This window comes from Neovison vison, chromosome 6 (assembly GCF_020171115.1).
Source record: "Neovison vison isolate M4711 chromosome 6, ASM_NN_V1, whole genome shotgun sequence".
Classification (NCBI taxonomy): domain Eukaryota; kingdom Metazoa; phylum Chordata; class Mammalia; order Carnivora; family Mustelidae; genus Neogale; species Neogale vison.
In genome coordinates this window covers 68574899-68588690 of record NC_058096.1, presented here as the reverse complement: position 1 = coordinate 68588690, position 13792 = coordinate 68574899, and the positions used below count along the sequence as shown (strand labels likewise).

Below are 13792 nucleotides of genomic sequence, written 5' to 3'. Positions count from 1 at the left end.
CTGTACTTTGCCAAAGGCTTTTTCTGCATCTATTGAGAGTATCATGTGTTTCTTGTTCTTTCTTTCATTATTGTATTACATTGATTGATTTGTAGATATTGAACCAACCTCGCAGCCCAGGAATAAATCCCAGTTGGTCATGGTGAATAATCCTTTCAATGTACTGTGGGATCCTACTGGCTTGTATTTTGGTGAGAATTTTTGCATCCATGTTCATCAGGGATATTGGTCTGTAATTCTCCTTTTTGATGGGGTCTTTGGTTTTGGGATCAAGGTAATGCTGGCCTCATAAAAAGAGTATGGAAGCTATCCTGCCATTTCTATTTTTTTTGGAACAGTTTCAGAAGACTAGGTATTAATTCTTCTTTAAGTGTTTGGTAGAATTACCCTGGGAAGTCATCTGGCCCTGGGCCCTTGTTTGTTGGGAGATTTTTGATTACTGTTTCAATTTCCTTGCTGGTTATGGGTCTGTTCAGGTTTACTATTCCTGGTTCAGTTTTGGTAGTTTATACTTCTCTAGGAATGCATCCATTTCTTCCAGATTGTCTAATTTATTAGGCATATAGTTGCTCATAATATGTCCTTATAATTGTATGGTCTCCCTGTTGGTTGTGATCTCTTCTCTTTCATTCATGATTTTATTTATTTGGGTCCTTTCTCTTTTCTTTTTGATAAATCTGGCTGGGGGGAACTGTCAGTTTTCATTTTCATTTGTTCCCATGTATTTTTTAAATTCATGTTTAATTTCCTGGTTGACCCATATGTTCTTTAGTAGGATGCTCTTTTAACCTCCATGTATTTGTATTCCTTCCAAATTTCCTTTTGTGATTGAGTTCAAGTTTCAAAACATTGTGGTCTGAAAATATGCAAGAAATAATCCCAGTCTATTGTACTGGTTGAGACCTGATTTGTGACCCAGTATGTGATCTATTCTGGAGAATGTTTCATGTGTACTCAAGAAGAATATGGATTCTATGGTTTTAGGATGGAATTTTCTGTATTTATCTGTGAAGTCCATTTAGTCCAGTGTGTCATTCAAATCTCTTGTTTCCTTCTTAATCTTTTAAGATGATCTGTCCATTGCAGTGAGGGATGTTAAAGTTCCATACTATTATTGTATTATTGTCAATGTGTTTCTTTGATTTTGTTATTTTTTTTAAACATTTTATTGATTTGTTTGACAGAGAGAGATCACACAAAGGCAGAGAGGCAGGCAGAGAGAGGGAGAAAGCAGGCTCCCTGCTGAGCAGGGAGCCTGATGCAGGGCTCAATCCCAGGACCCTGAAATCATGACCTGAGCCAAAGGCAGAGGCTTAACCCACTGAGCCACCCAAGTGCCCCTTTGATTTTGTTATTAATTGGCTTACATAGTTAGCTGCTCCCATGTTAGGGGCATAGATATTTAAAATTGTTAGATCTTCTTGTTGGACAGACTCTTTAAGTCTGATATAGTATCACTCCCCATCTCTTATTATAGTCTTTGGCTTAATATCTAATTTGTCTGATAGAAGGACTGCCACCTCAGCTTTCTTCTTTTTTTTTTTTTTTTAGATTTTTTTTTTTTTAATTTATTTGACAGAGATCACAAGCAGGCAGAGAGGCAGACAGAGAGGAGAAAGCAGGCTCCCCGCAGAGCAGAGAGCCCGATGCGGGGCTCGATCTCAAGACTCTGGGATCATGACCTGAAGGCACATGACCTTCAGTGACCTGAAGGCAGAGGCTTTAACCCACTGAGCCACACAGGCGCCCCCCTCAGCTTTCTTTTGATGTCCATTAGCATGGTAAATTGTTTTCCACCCCCTCACTTTAAAACTGGAAGTGTGTGGATCTAAAATGAGTTTCTTGTAGACAGCATATGGATAGGTCTTGTGTTTTTTTTTTATCCATTCTGATACCCTGTGTTTTTTAACTGAGGCATTTACTCCATTTACATTCAGAGTAACTATTGAAAGACATGAATTTAGTGCCATTGTATTGCCTGTAAGATGACTGTTACTCTATATTGTCTCTGCTCCTTTCTAGTCTGTTACTTTTAGGCTCTCTCTTTGCTTAGAGGACCCCTTTCAATATCTCCTGTTGGGTTGGTTTGGTGTTTGCAAATTCTCTTAGTTTTTGTTCATCCCAGAATCTTTTTATATCTCTATTTTCAATGACAGCCTAGCTGGATATAGTATTCTTGACTACATATTTTTCTCGTTTTGTGCTCGCTATGTGAATATATCATGTCAGTCCTTTCTGGCCTGCCAGGTCTCTGTGGACAGGTCTGCTGCCAAACTAATATTTCTACCATTGTATGTTACAGACCTCTTGTCCCGAGCTGCTTTCAGGATTTTCTCTTTGTCACTGAGACTTCTAAGTTTTACTATTAGATGATGGGGTATGGACCTATTTTTATTCATCTTGAGGGGGGTTCTCTGTGCCTCCTAGATTTTGATGCTTGTTCCCTTTGCCAAATTAGGGAAATTCTCTGCTACAATTTGCTCCAATACACCTTCTGCCCCTCTCTCTTGCTTTTTTCTTCTTCTGCGATTGCAATTACTCTAATATTGTTTCATCTTATGGTATCACTTATCTCTCAAATTCTCCCCTTGTGGTCCAGTTGTTGTTTATCTCTCTTTTGCTTAGCTTCTTTATTCTCCATCATTTAGTCTTCTATATCACTAATTCTCTCTCCTGCCTCATTCATCCTAGCAGCAAGAGCCTCCATTTTTTATTGTACCTCATTAATATATTTTTTTAAATTTTAAGTTGGTTTTCTCTCTCTAGAAAGGGATTCCCTATTATCTTCTATGCTTTTTTTCAAGCCCAGCTAGTATCTTTATAATCGTCATTCTGAACTCTAGTTCTAACATCTTACTAATGTGAGGTCCCTGGCATTCAGTACTCCCTCTTGTTCTTTTATTTGAGGTTGAGTTTTTCCATTTTATCATTTTGTCCAGAGAAGAATAGATGAATGAGAGAACAGAATGCTAAAAGGGTAACAAGGACCCCAGAAAAATATACATTAAACAAATCAGAAGAGACCCGAAACAAGGTGAGAAAAAAGGGGGGCAAAATAATTATGAGGCTGGTGAACAGAAAAGAGCCACACACTAGATTTTGGGTGTATTTTGGTGTCTTAGAAAAAACTGCCTCCCAATATCTTAAAGAAAAAAAAAATATATATATATATATATGGGTAAATATGAAAGGATGCAATATGAATGTAAAGATGAAAATTTAAAAAGATTTTAAACAAGGAATTGTTAAGAAGTTGGTTGAAAAAAGAAAGAAAATAATTTAAAAACAAGAATATGATCAGGCTGGAGACTAGAACAAAGCCATACACTAGATTTCGGGTATATTTTGGTCTGTTAGAAGACACTGTATCCCAAAATTTTAAAGAAAAACATAAATATGCAAAAAAAAACGTTTAAATACAATGAATGGATAGAATATGACTATAAAAATGAAAATTGAAACAAGATTTTCAAAAAGGTATTGGGGTTCTGAAAATAAATAAATTGGAAAAAAATATGAATAACAACAACAAAAAAAAGGTATTGGGGTGCCTGGGTGGCTCAGTGGGTTAAAGCCTCTGCCTTCAGCTCTAGTCATGATCTCAGGGTCCTGGGATCGAGCCCCACATCGCTCTGCAGAGAGCCTGCTTCCTTCTCTCTCTCCCTGACTGCCTTTTTTGCCTACTTGTAATCTTTTGTCTGTCAAATAAATAAATAAAATCTTAAAAAAAAAAAGTATTGGTAAGATGATTAAAACAGGAGAGAGGAAAAATTTAAAAATAGAAAAAAATAATGAAAATTTAAAAAATTTAACTTTGAAAGATTAAAGAATCATGGGGGAAACAAGCCATGAATAGCATGTGCTATATTCCCCTAGCTCTGGAGTTCTGAGGTTCTCATTGATTGGTGAACTTGGTCTTGGCTGGATGTTCTTGCTGATCTTCTGTGGGAGGGGCCTGTTGCCATGATTCTCAAATGTCTTTGCCCAAGGCTTCTGCACTGCCCTTGTCAGGGGCCAAGCTAAGTAATCTGCTTGGGTTCACTCTCAAGAGCTTTTGTTCCCTAAACACTTTCTGCATAGCTTTGGAGGATGGGAATGAAAATGGCAGCCTCCCAATCTCCAGCCTGGAGAGCCAAGAGCTCAGGGCCCCACTCCTCAGTGCACCCTCAGAGAAAAGCAGTCAATCCCTCCCTTCTGGTCTCTGGCCATGCTTCGCTCTCACCTGGCCTGTGACTGAGCGTTTCTATCTGTGGCGCATGGACTCATTTGGAGCCTCCAAACCCAGCAGATTCCTGCTGTGTGCTGCCATGCCACTTCTCCTGGGGGAGTAAAAGAGGGGGTCTCCCCAGATCTGCCACTTGTGGGGTCCCTGCTTGAATAGCAGTGGCCTGATATGCCTTGGATCACAGTTTAAGGTAAGCCCGAGCTGAGAGCCCCCTTCTCGGCTCCTTCTCTGCAGCCAGGTTCCCTGCTCTAATACCTGGGAACTCTGCCACACCCAGACACCGCCAGTCTGTGACCCCAAGGGTCCCAAGACCATGCGGTCCTTGTGAGGGTTCCTCCCCTCGCTTAGCTGCCAGAGCAACATCCCTCAGTGAAGCAGACTTCTAGAAGTTCTGATTTTATGCTCCTCTGCTCTCTTACTTGCCTGGGGCCGCCCCCTCCCCCCATAGTCTATTTTCCCATATATCACCTCAGATTCACTTCTCTGCACGTCCTGCCTTCCAGAAAGTGGTCACTTTTCTGTTTGTAGAATTGCTGCTGTTAATTTCTTCGATCGCCTGTTGAGTTTGTAGGTGTTCAGAGTGGTTTGATAACTATTAGCTGAATTCCTGGTACCAGATGAAATTTGGGTCTCCTCCTCTTCTGTCATCTTGCTCCTCCCTCACTGATCCATTCTTCTGCATCCTCTCATCTGTTGGTTCCTTTTAGTGTACTTTTCATTTTATTTTATTCAGCTGTGATTGGTTCTTTTAAATATTCTTTTTGTTGAAGTTGTGAATACATCCACTCTTCTCTCCAGTCCAGTAAGCATCTTTATGAAAATTACTTTGAACTTCAATCTGGTAGACTGGTTCTAATTTTCTTCCCCTGTGATTTCATCTTCCTCTTTCATGTGAGGCATATTCCTTTTATTTTCCTTGACTTTGCGTTTCTCTGAATTAGTTAGAATAGCTACTTCTCCTAAATTTGAAGAAATGGCCTTGCATGTGGTCGTCCCCTTATATAGACTGTGTGTGCCTGGCAATTTATCTGCCTAGACTTGCAGTGGCATGGGCTGGTTCCTGGGGCACTCCATGAGGGGCTTGCCCATGGTGGGATGCTGAAACTAACTGGGCATGGGGTGGTTGGTCCTGTGAGTCTCCCGACAATACCCTGGCAGTATAGCTAAAGCTGATGTTGGCACAGGCCATTGCAGTCCTGGGCCTCTCCAGAGGAGCACGCTGGCCAGTGAGTACACACCATGGTGTCCTGCTGTGCACCACAGACTGCCTTGTGCTGGTGGGTTTAAGAGTTCAGGGGCTCACTGACAGTAGACTGGTTACAATGCCTGGACCCACCTCCCATCTGTGATATCGAGGCAGAGTATGAATATGAATGGTAGCGATCACCAGTCCCTCCAACCCAGAGTTTCAACAACTCCCTTCCATTTGGTAGAGTTACAGTGCTGTAATTTTTACATTCTTGTTGCCCTTTTAAATGGCAGTTTTCTGTGCTCTCAGGCAGACAGATCTGTTCAGTCTTTAAGTAGTATTCCACCCAGTGCAACAGTGTCAGGATTGGAGTTTCCTTTGGTATAGTCTTGTCCCTCTTACCATTCTTCATGTGGTCTATCTGGTGTATCTGTTGTACAGCTGTCCAGTTAGCCGTGTTCAGGAGAAACTGCTCTGTAGTATGTAGATTTGTTTATGTCCATGGAGGGGAGTTAAGGGTCTATCTTGCCATCTTGGACCCTCTCTCCCTAACCTGCTGAATATTTATTTAAGTATCGGCTAAAGTCAACTGACAGTTCAATCTTCTCCATCTACTAGTCAAACTAGTGCTAGACCCAGTCACTGAGGATGCAAAATCTTTTTGTCCTTGGGTCCCTTGTTATTCAAACTGTGGCCTGTGAATAAGCAGCATAGCCATGACTTAAGAGACTATATCCAACAGATTCCTCTGGAATCAGAATCTGCATGTTAGGATGTGTGGTGAAGTTCTGAGGAATATGTGAAATGAAGCAGAAATGCAGGCTTAGAGATCGTGTCCAGAGTCCCTTTCTGTCCCAGACTGTTCATTTGCATCACGCTGGCCCAGCTCCTTCCAATCCTCCCTCCATATAACACTTGTCTCTTGGGAGAGACCTTCCTAGGGCAGTCGTACTCCATCGGATTCTTGCACGTTACTACCATTACCGTGATTACCACACCAGTTTGCCCCAGAGCCTGTTCCATTCCCCTCTCGTCTTCGAGACCATGTCTTTGTCTCTGTATCCTCAGTCTGGCACATCATTACCTGGCATGCAGTAGGCCTGCAACTTAATGCCCCCCCACCCAGGCCATTTCAGTAGAAAAGAGCCAGGAATTGGGTAGGTCAGCTAAGGTCACACAGCAGTCAGTGGGTTGAGCCATACCCATGTGTATGTATCATTTTTATTCTTCTTAAAACCCACTGCCCCATTTGGGATATCTCCATTCTTGTTTCATGTTCTGAGTAGTTTGTTTTTATCGAAGCTCATTAGAGCAGAACTTTCAACTGTGTTACAGTTCAAAGACACAAAAATACAAATATGAATTCCATAAGCACCAAAACTGACAACAGAAAACCGTTCACATGGGGCCAGGTGAAGTGACACTCTAGCCGCAGCCCATGACATTGCTCTGGCATCACAGCATTTGTGCAACAAATGTGCATTTGTGCTCTTAAGACAGAGCAGAAAGGAAAATCAAAGCCCCAGAATGTTTGTTTTAATTAACAGCTACAAGAAACATTTTCTTTAGTTGCAAAGATTTCTAAAACAAAGATCTTTCAGAGACCCCAGTGGGGTGTAGAGGCTGCCAATGGGTCAGCGAGGCCCATCTGGCCAGTCAGGGCCACTTGAAGCATTCATGCTCTCTCCACACAGTTGTTCTGGGCCAGCTGGGCTGCATCTCACTCATCCTGGCTTCCACCAACACTAGGAAAACCAAGAATGTCTGCTTTGGCCTTTCTATGGATAAAAGTAAAAAACTGGCTTAAACCACAGATCATATAGGAAGCATACCTTTATCAACAGAGGAAAAAGTAGCTCACATTATGACAATCATACCAACACAATGATAGGAGAAAATATTTTACTCTAGTCAAAGAATGCTGACATAAATCTGGTTTGAAGCTTTAAATAAGTTCCAAGTTTTTATATTTCACAATTTATATTTTATTAGAGTCCACAGTCTGCTAAATAAAAGCAGTAACGAGATATTTCACAAACTATTGTACAATTTAAATCATATGAATTTAATTTCATAAAAAATTAGGTGCATATTCATAGTGGCTAACTTAAAAAGCTGTTTCATCTATGGTCTAAAATACTGTAGGAGATTTAGTTCCAGCACTAAAAATAATCCATCAGTATATATATTTTTTACATGTTTTACAACATAAAGTTTGTGCTCTTAATCAAAAAGATCCACAGACTAATTCAGCATGTAAAAAATAATTTTACAAAACATCAAGTCAACCTTTCAAATCCACTTTTATTTTCTTTTTTCCTCCTCACATACAGACCTTCTTCCCATACATTTCTTGCAGCTATAGAGTCACTTGATGATGTTCAGGTACCATTTTATCCCTAAAACTTTGCTGGCATCAAAATATGACAGTTAACCAGTGTTAAATCTATAAAATATTTACATAGCACAGCACATTAAGCTTTAGACACTTGGCAATTAAACCACATTAAAAATACGATAAAACCCCCATACTACATGTTCGGAATTGGTGTTCACGGTCCCTTTCTGGTGACTGTACACTGGTTCAAAAGGCAGCAGAGGCAACAGGCAGTTACGTGAGGACACTGAACACTATGATCTGGAAGCACATTATAATGTTACCCCAGTGTCATGTACCACCCCACCTTTCTCCAAGGTGGTCTCGTAATTCTAGAATGGCAGGTCCAGCTGATACAAAATGAAGACAGACAACACAACATTTACTCTGTGGAGACAGCCTAACTCCTACTATGCACGTGCTGTGACTTTGAACACAACTCGTCCTAAAAACTTGTCACGATCATCCTGGTTTTTTAGGTTGGGTGATCCATCAATCTTGCACTCGACTGTGACTTCATTTACGGTACTGCTGGTAGCATTAAAGGAGACCTGGACAGCAACTAATGGCTGCAGATAACTCACCTGGCAAATAAAAGAAAATACGTGAATTCCAATTCCATAGTAACTTTACTTACACTTTATCAGGAGTTGGTTTATTCTGTAAAATTTTAAAAACAAGTTTTAATCTATTACATGTTTTTTTTCTTTTGAACTGGATACTCATTTTTCACTTAAATTTTTAGGGACAGAAGTGACTAGATGGTTAATGAATGTTCCTGGGAGCACTGCATAATCTAGATTGGGTCTCATTATCATTTTTTAAATACTCTGTAATCTTGGTTTGAGTTTCCCCTTGCACCCAAGGACTACCTTACTGATTACTTAGCTCTCCTAGATCCTTACTTATGGCTGCTGTGTAATTTGATGCAAACAGATTACTAAATGTATTATTATGGCTGTGGTTTCTAGACACATTTCTTCACTAAAAGGAACTAGGCGGCTAATTCCAGGACTGGGGCAGAGAATGTAAAAGATGAATATGGAATATCCTGTAGTGCCAGAAAGTAAGGGGGTGCTCAAAGAATCATGGTCCTATGTCCAAAGGACAGGGGAGCCAGCCCGAAGGTCTCTCATTGGCCAAATCTGGTACAAATTTAGCTTCAAAATGAACAGAACAGATAGTAAGAGTCCATGAGAATATATGGATGTAAATAAATAAATGGTGGAAAAGGCAAAGCTCTTTCTCAGAGTTGAATGCCAACTAGTAAATGGAGGAAAGACGGCATTAGAAAAACATCTGGAAACAATCCTATTAGCTGATTCAGGCAAGAGTTAACAAAGGCTTAAAGCCAGGGGAGAAACAGGATTATGTAGACTCTCCAATTATTCTCTCCACATTGATACTTGCTGATTACAAAAGAAAAAAGTAACTTGACAGAAGAGAAACCTGGCTGACACCATCTGAACCCAGTAAGTGTTCAAGGTTGCCATCACCACTAATAATGTGACCCAGTCATGCTATGTCCCTCCTAATAGGATGTTCTGAAAACATAGTATTTTTTCTGAGGCCTTCTTGCTAAAAAAGTACCATCTACATTTAATCATGAAAAACCTCAAATTCAAATTGAGGAACAGATACGAAATAGGCTAAGAAAAGTCCTACAGATACGAAATAGGCTAAGAAAAGTCCTAAACTCATTTTTGAAGAGTACAGACTGAGGAACTGTTCCAGGTTATAAGTCACTAAAGATGTAACAATGTGATAGCCTGCACCAGGAAACCACTTTTTCTTTTAACAAGGTCTGTAGACTGGATGATGGTATTGTATCAATGTTAATTTCCTTTGATAACTATTATGGTTATATAGAATGTCCTTATTTTAGGAAAATCAGCATTTAGTGTAAAGAGTCACCATGTTTATAACTTAATCCCAAAATGGTTCAGGAAAAGAAATTATACACAAATAGAGACTGATAAGACAAAGGAGGTAAAATACTAACATATGGAAAATATAGGGAAAAGATCTACAGAAATCCTTTGTACTATTCTAGCCACTTTATTTTTTCACCTCTGTGCACACTTTATGCACATTCTAAAGAAAGAGAAAATGGTATTTAAATGCTATTTTGAAAATAATCATCCTTTAAATTTTGAACTATAGATGTGGGATCTCTACTTGGCATCACCATTTATATTTAAAGACCAGACTAGAAGTTGTGCGAGTTACACAGGGCATGTGTCTGCCTACCCTAGATAAGTGACATTTTAATACAGATATGCCAATTCCCCAACCATGAGTCATGACCTTACAGACCTTGAAGTACTTACATGCAGTTTTTTCCCATAATATGGAAAATATTTTAAATCTATAGTTCCTTTGGGTGGGTAAGTTGATAGAACTGCTGTGTTTTCACTCTAAAGTAGAAAACAAGAGAAACCTCTTTTTAGGTCATAAAAACAACTTAAAAATATATATTAAGGCAGTATCAGTTATGAACAGTATGGTATTCTACAATGATGTTCCAACTTCATTAATTGTATTTTTGAGAACAGATGTGTTAATCTTGGTTTAAATCCTTTGATACAAACTATCCTGATTCTTCTTAGATTCCTGATATAGCCTACAAGCTTTTCCAGGAGAGTCCTTTCTAACTTACAGCCAGATCTGTTCATGCACCGTCTAAAAATCTTATCTGCCTTCCAACTACCAAATGACAGTTCTCCAGCCACTGACAGCAGAAAGGCAGCAATCTGTATGGGACCAATGTATTCTTGAAATGATTTAAAATACTGTGCTTCCAGACTATAAACAGTGGCTGCCACACTGTAGTATGTAGGATTCAGGCCTAGGAGGCAGTAAGTTTCCTGTGATTAGTAACCATAGCAGTAACCAGAAGGGGAAATTATGATGCAACTGCCAAAAAATATTAGGAAAAATTTAAGTTACTCTAAGCAAAACTCTTCTTAACCAATTTAAATACCCTTAAATTTATGAGCACATGCAAATCAAAATAATCAAATTTACTGGAATTATATTCCATGTATTTAAAAAAACTGATAAATGTGACAAATATACAAATTAATCATCCATAATCCAACTTGTTCTTGATAAACAGTGAGAATTCTCAGAATGCATTCTGAATAGGACGACTTCTAATAACTAACACACACTGAGGAGATGACCATCAATGACTAAGATCAATGGATGTTTACTAAGCATGAATTAAAACATTAATAAATGCTTGAATTCTAGATTTACACTTGATCTTAGCCAAAAGGCCGAGAAGCGATTGAATTCTAGATTTAAATGCACTAATTTTTATTTTTTAAAGCACACAGCAAAACTAAGAATCTCCTCTAAGGAGACGTCCTACTCTGCACGTATGACAGACAAGTGACACAGCAGGACGAAAGCACAATGCACAGAGTGACGATAACTCCACAGAACAGGAAAACTCTCATGATCCAGGTCGAAGGTAGGTGGAAAGAATAGGAGCTAACAAAGCTAAGAGAAATTATAGAAACATTTTCAAACACCACCCCACGTCTGTACTCTTTTACAATCACTGTGATGTGTGCCTTTCTGTGTTGCTTTTGTTTAACCAATTTTCTTTTAATACATGAGCTTAATTCACAGAAACAGAGATGGTCCCCAACATGTAAAGGAGGTTTTCTGGTGGATTACATTTCACTGAGCTGGTATTTCCAGCCAGACACCCCACTTAACTTCTTTTAAGCTCAACACTCTTCTGTGGGCAGGATCAATTACCAAGAGAGGAACTGAGGCTCAGTTAAGATCACTCAGGTGTGACCAATTCTTAACTGTTCTCTTGGTTTGTACCAAAAGCACGTTGGCAAGCTTTTACTTGTATTTTACGAAATACTTAACTGCGTATCTGAAAAATGATACTTCGGGGTGAAGCACAGGTATCCTAGTCTCTAAGTATATGAATGACATCATCTTGGAAACTAGGAGCAACTAAGTCTAAGAGTCTATTAACGGGCACTAAGTTCCACTGAGAACAAAATAAAGTGTTGTGTGGTTTTTTGTTTTTTGTTTAAGATTATTTATTTATTTGAAAGACAGAGATCACAAGTAGGCAGTAAGGCAGGCAGAGAGAGAGAGGAAGGGAAGCAGGTTCCCTGCTGAGCAGAGAGCCTGATGCGGGGCTCGATCCCAGAACTTTGGGATCATGACCCGAGCCGAAGGCAGAGGCTTTAACCCACTGAACCACCCAGGCGCCCCACAAAATAAAGTTTTGAAATGAGTGTATTTTCTTCTACACACCACCCTTAAAAGACCTGAACACAAACCAAATGTTTTCTAAGCAGTATTTGACCTCTGGGTAGCTTTTACCAATTTTTTTTTCCTTCTTTATTTTTCTATATATTCCTAAATGAACAGGATTGCTTTTTTTTTTTTTAAAGATTTTTTAATTTACTTATATGATAGAAAGACAAAGAGATCACAAGTAGGCAGAGAGGCAGGCAGGAAGAGAGAGAGGGGAAGCAGGCTCCCTGCTAAGCAGAGAGCCTGATGTGGGGCTCGATCCCAGAACCCTGAGATCATGACCTGAGCCGAAAGCAGAGGCTTAACCCACTGAGCCACCCAGGTGCCCTAACAGGATTGCCTTTTACAGAAAAATAAAATGTTGAAAAAGACCTAAATTGAATATTCCATTTTTGGCAGGAACCATCTTTTAAAAGTTTTCTTTTTTTTAAGATTTTTTTTTTTTTAAAGATTTTATTTATTTATTTGACAGAGAGAGATCACAAGTAGACAGAGAGATAGGCAGGAGGGCGGGGGAAACAGGCTCCATGCTGAGCAGAGAGCCCAATGCGGGGCTCAATCCCAGGACCCTGAGATCATGACCTGAGCTGAAGGCTTAACTCACTGAGCCACCCAGGCGCCCTTTAACAAACTTTCTAAAATCAAACCTATTCCACAACTAAAAATCCCCATCTACTTTGGTTATTTTATATACTTCACATATATCTTCAAAATGGGACAACAAAGTGAAATTTGAGTCATCAACCAGGATTTTGCATTACCATTTCTGCCAACTATTCCAGAAGCAAAAGATACAGAACAGAAAAAGATCCACTTAAAACAGTTACATGGAGTTGTTTATACTGGCCAAACATTTACAAAATTGAAACCTTAGGAGTTTACAGCTTTTGCCTTTCTGGCCAAAATATGTTTTCCTCTCTCAGTAGTGTTGGCTCCACAGAGCCACTAGTCATCTATACAGTCTGCTCCCATGCAAAGGCAAAAGCTCCTGCGTGCAGGTACACTGTCATGAAATTACCACTTCTACCTGGCTGAAGTCTACTAGTACCTAAGTCTCCAGAACTTTCTATTAGAAAGACTAGCAAGCAAGGAGGGAGGAGGTTAATAAAGAGTTCCTTTTTCTGAATGTATCTTGTAGCCATAATGTTTTCTTGTCTTAAGAGAGTATGTGCTTAGATTTTCAGAAGGATCTGTTTATCAAGAAAAGCTCAGCTTAGGGCGCCTGGGTGGCTCAGTGGGTTAAGCCGCTGCCTTCGGCTCAGGTCATGATCTCAGGGTCCTGGGATCGAGTCCCGCATCGGGCTCTCTGCTCAGCGGGGAGCCTGCTTCCCTCTCTCTCTCTGCCTGCCTCTCCATCTACTTGTGATTTCTCTCTGTCAAATAAATACATAAAGTCTTAAAAAAAAAAAAAAAGCTCAGCTTAGATGCAGCTTCTGGTTTTAAGTAACATATTGGCTGAGCTGATTGGTATAAGGTAAAGTGAACTGCCTTTGGTTCACACATGTATACTTTAACACAGATAAACCAGAGATTTCCTGGCTTTTTATTCTACTCTAAATATTCAAAAGGAATTATTCTACTCTAAATATTCAAAAGGAATTCAAAAGGAATTACTAAAGTAGGAGCTCTCAAAGCGTAAGTAAAAGACCATCAGCATCACCAACACCTGGAAACTTTAGTTAAAAATAACGCAAAATTTGGGCCTCCC

General features: G+C 39.5%; 1 protein-coding gene across 1 annotated transcript in view; it reads right to left on the bottom strand.

Moving 5' to 3' along the window:
• Positions 1-7375: 7375 nt before the first annotated feature.
• Positions 7376-13792, bottom strand: part of ATP1B3 (ATPase Na+/K+ transporting subunit beta 3) — a 46247-nt gene continuing 39830 nt past the window's right edge. Inside the window, exons 6-7 of the mRNA XM_044251506.1 lie at positions 10122-10208; positions 7376-8375 (exon numbers count right to left, since the gene is read on the bottom strand). Coding sequence (XP_044107441.1) covers positions 8202-8375; positions 10122-10208 — 261 coding nt within the window. The 3' untranslated portion in view covers positions 7376-8201. The remainder of the gene's footprint in view (positions 8376-10121; positions 10209-13792) is intronic.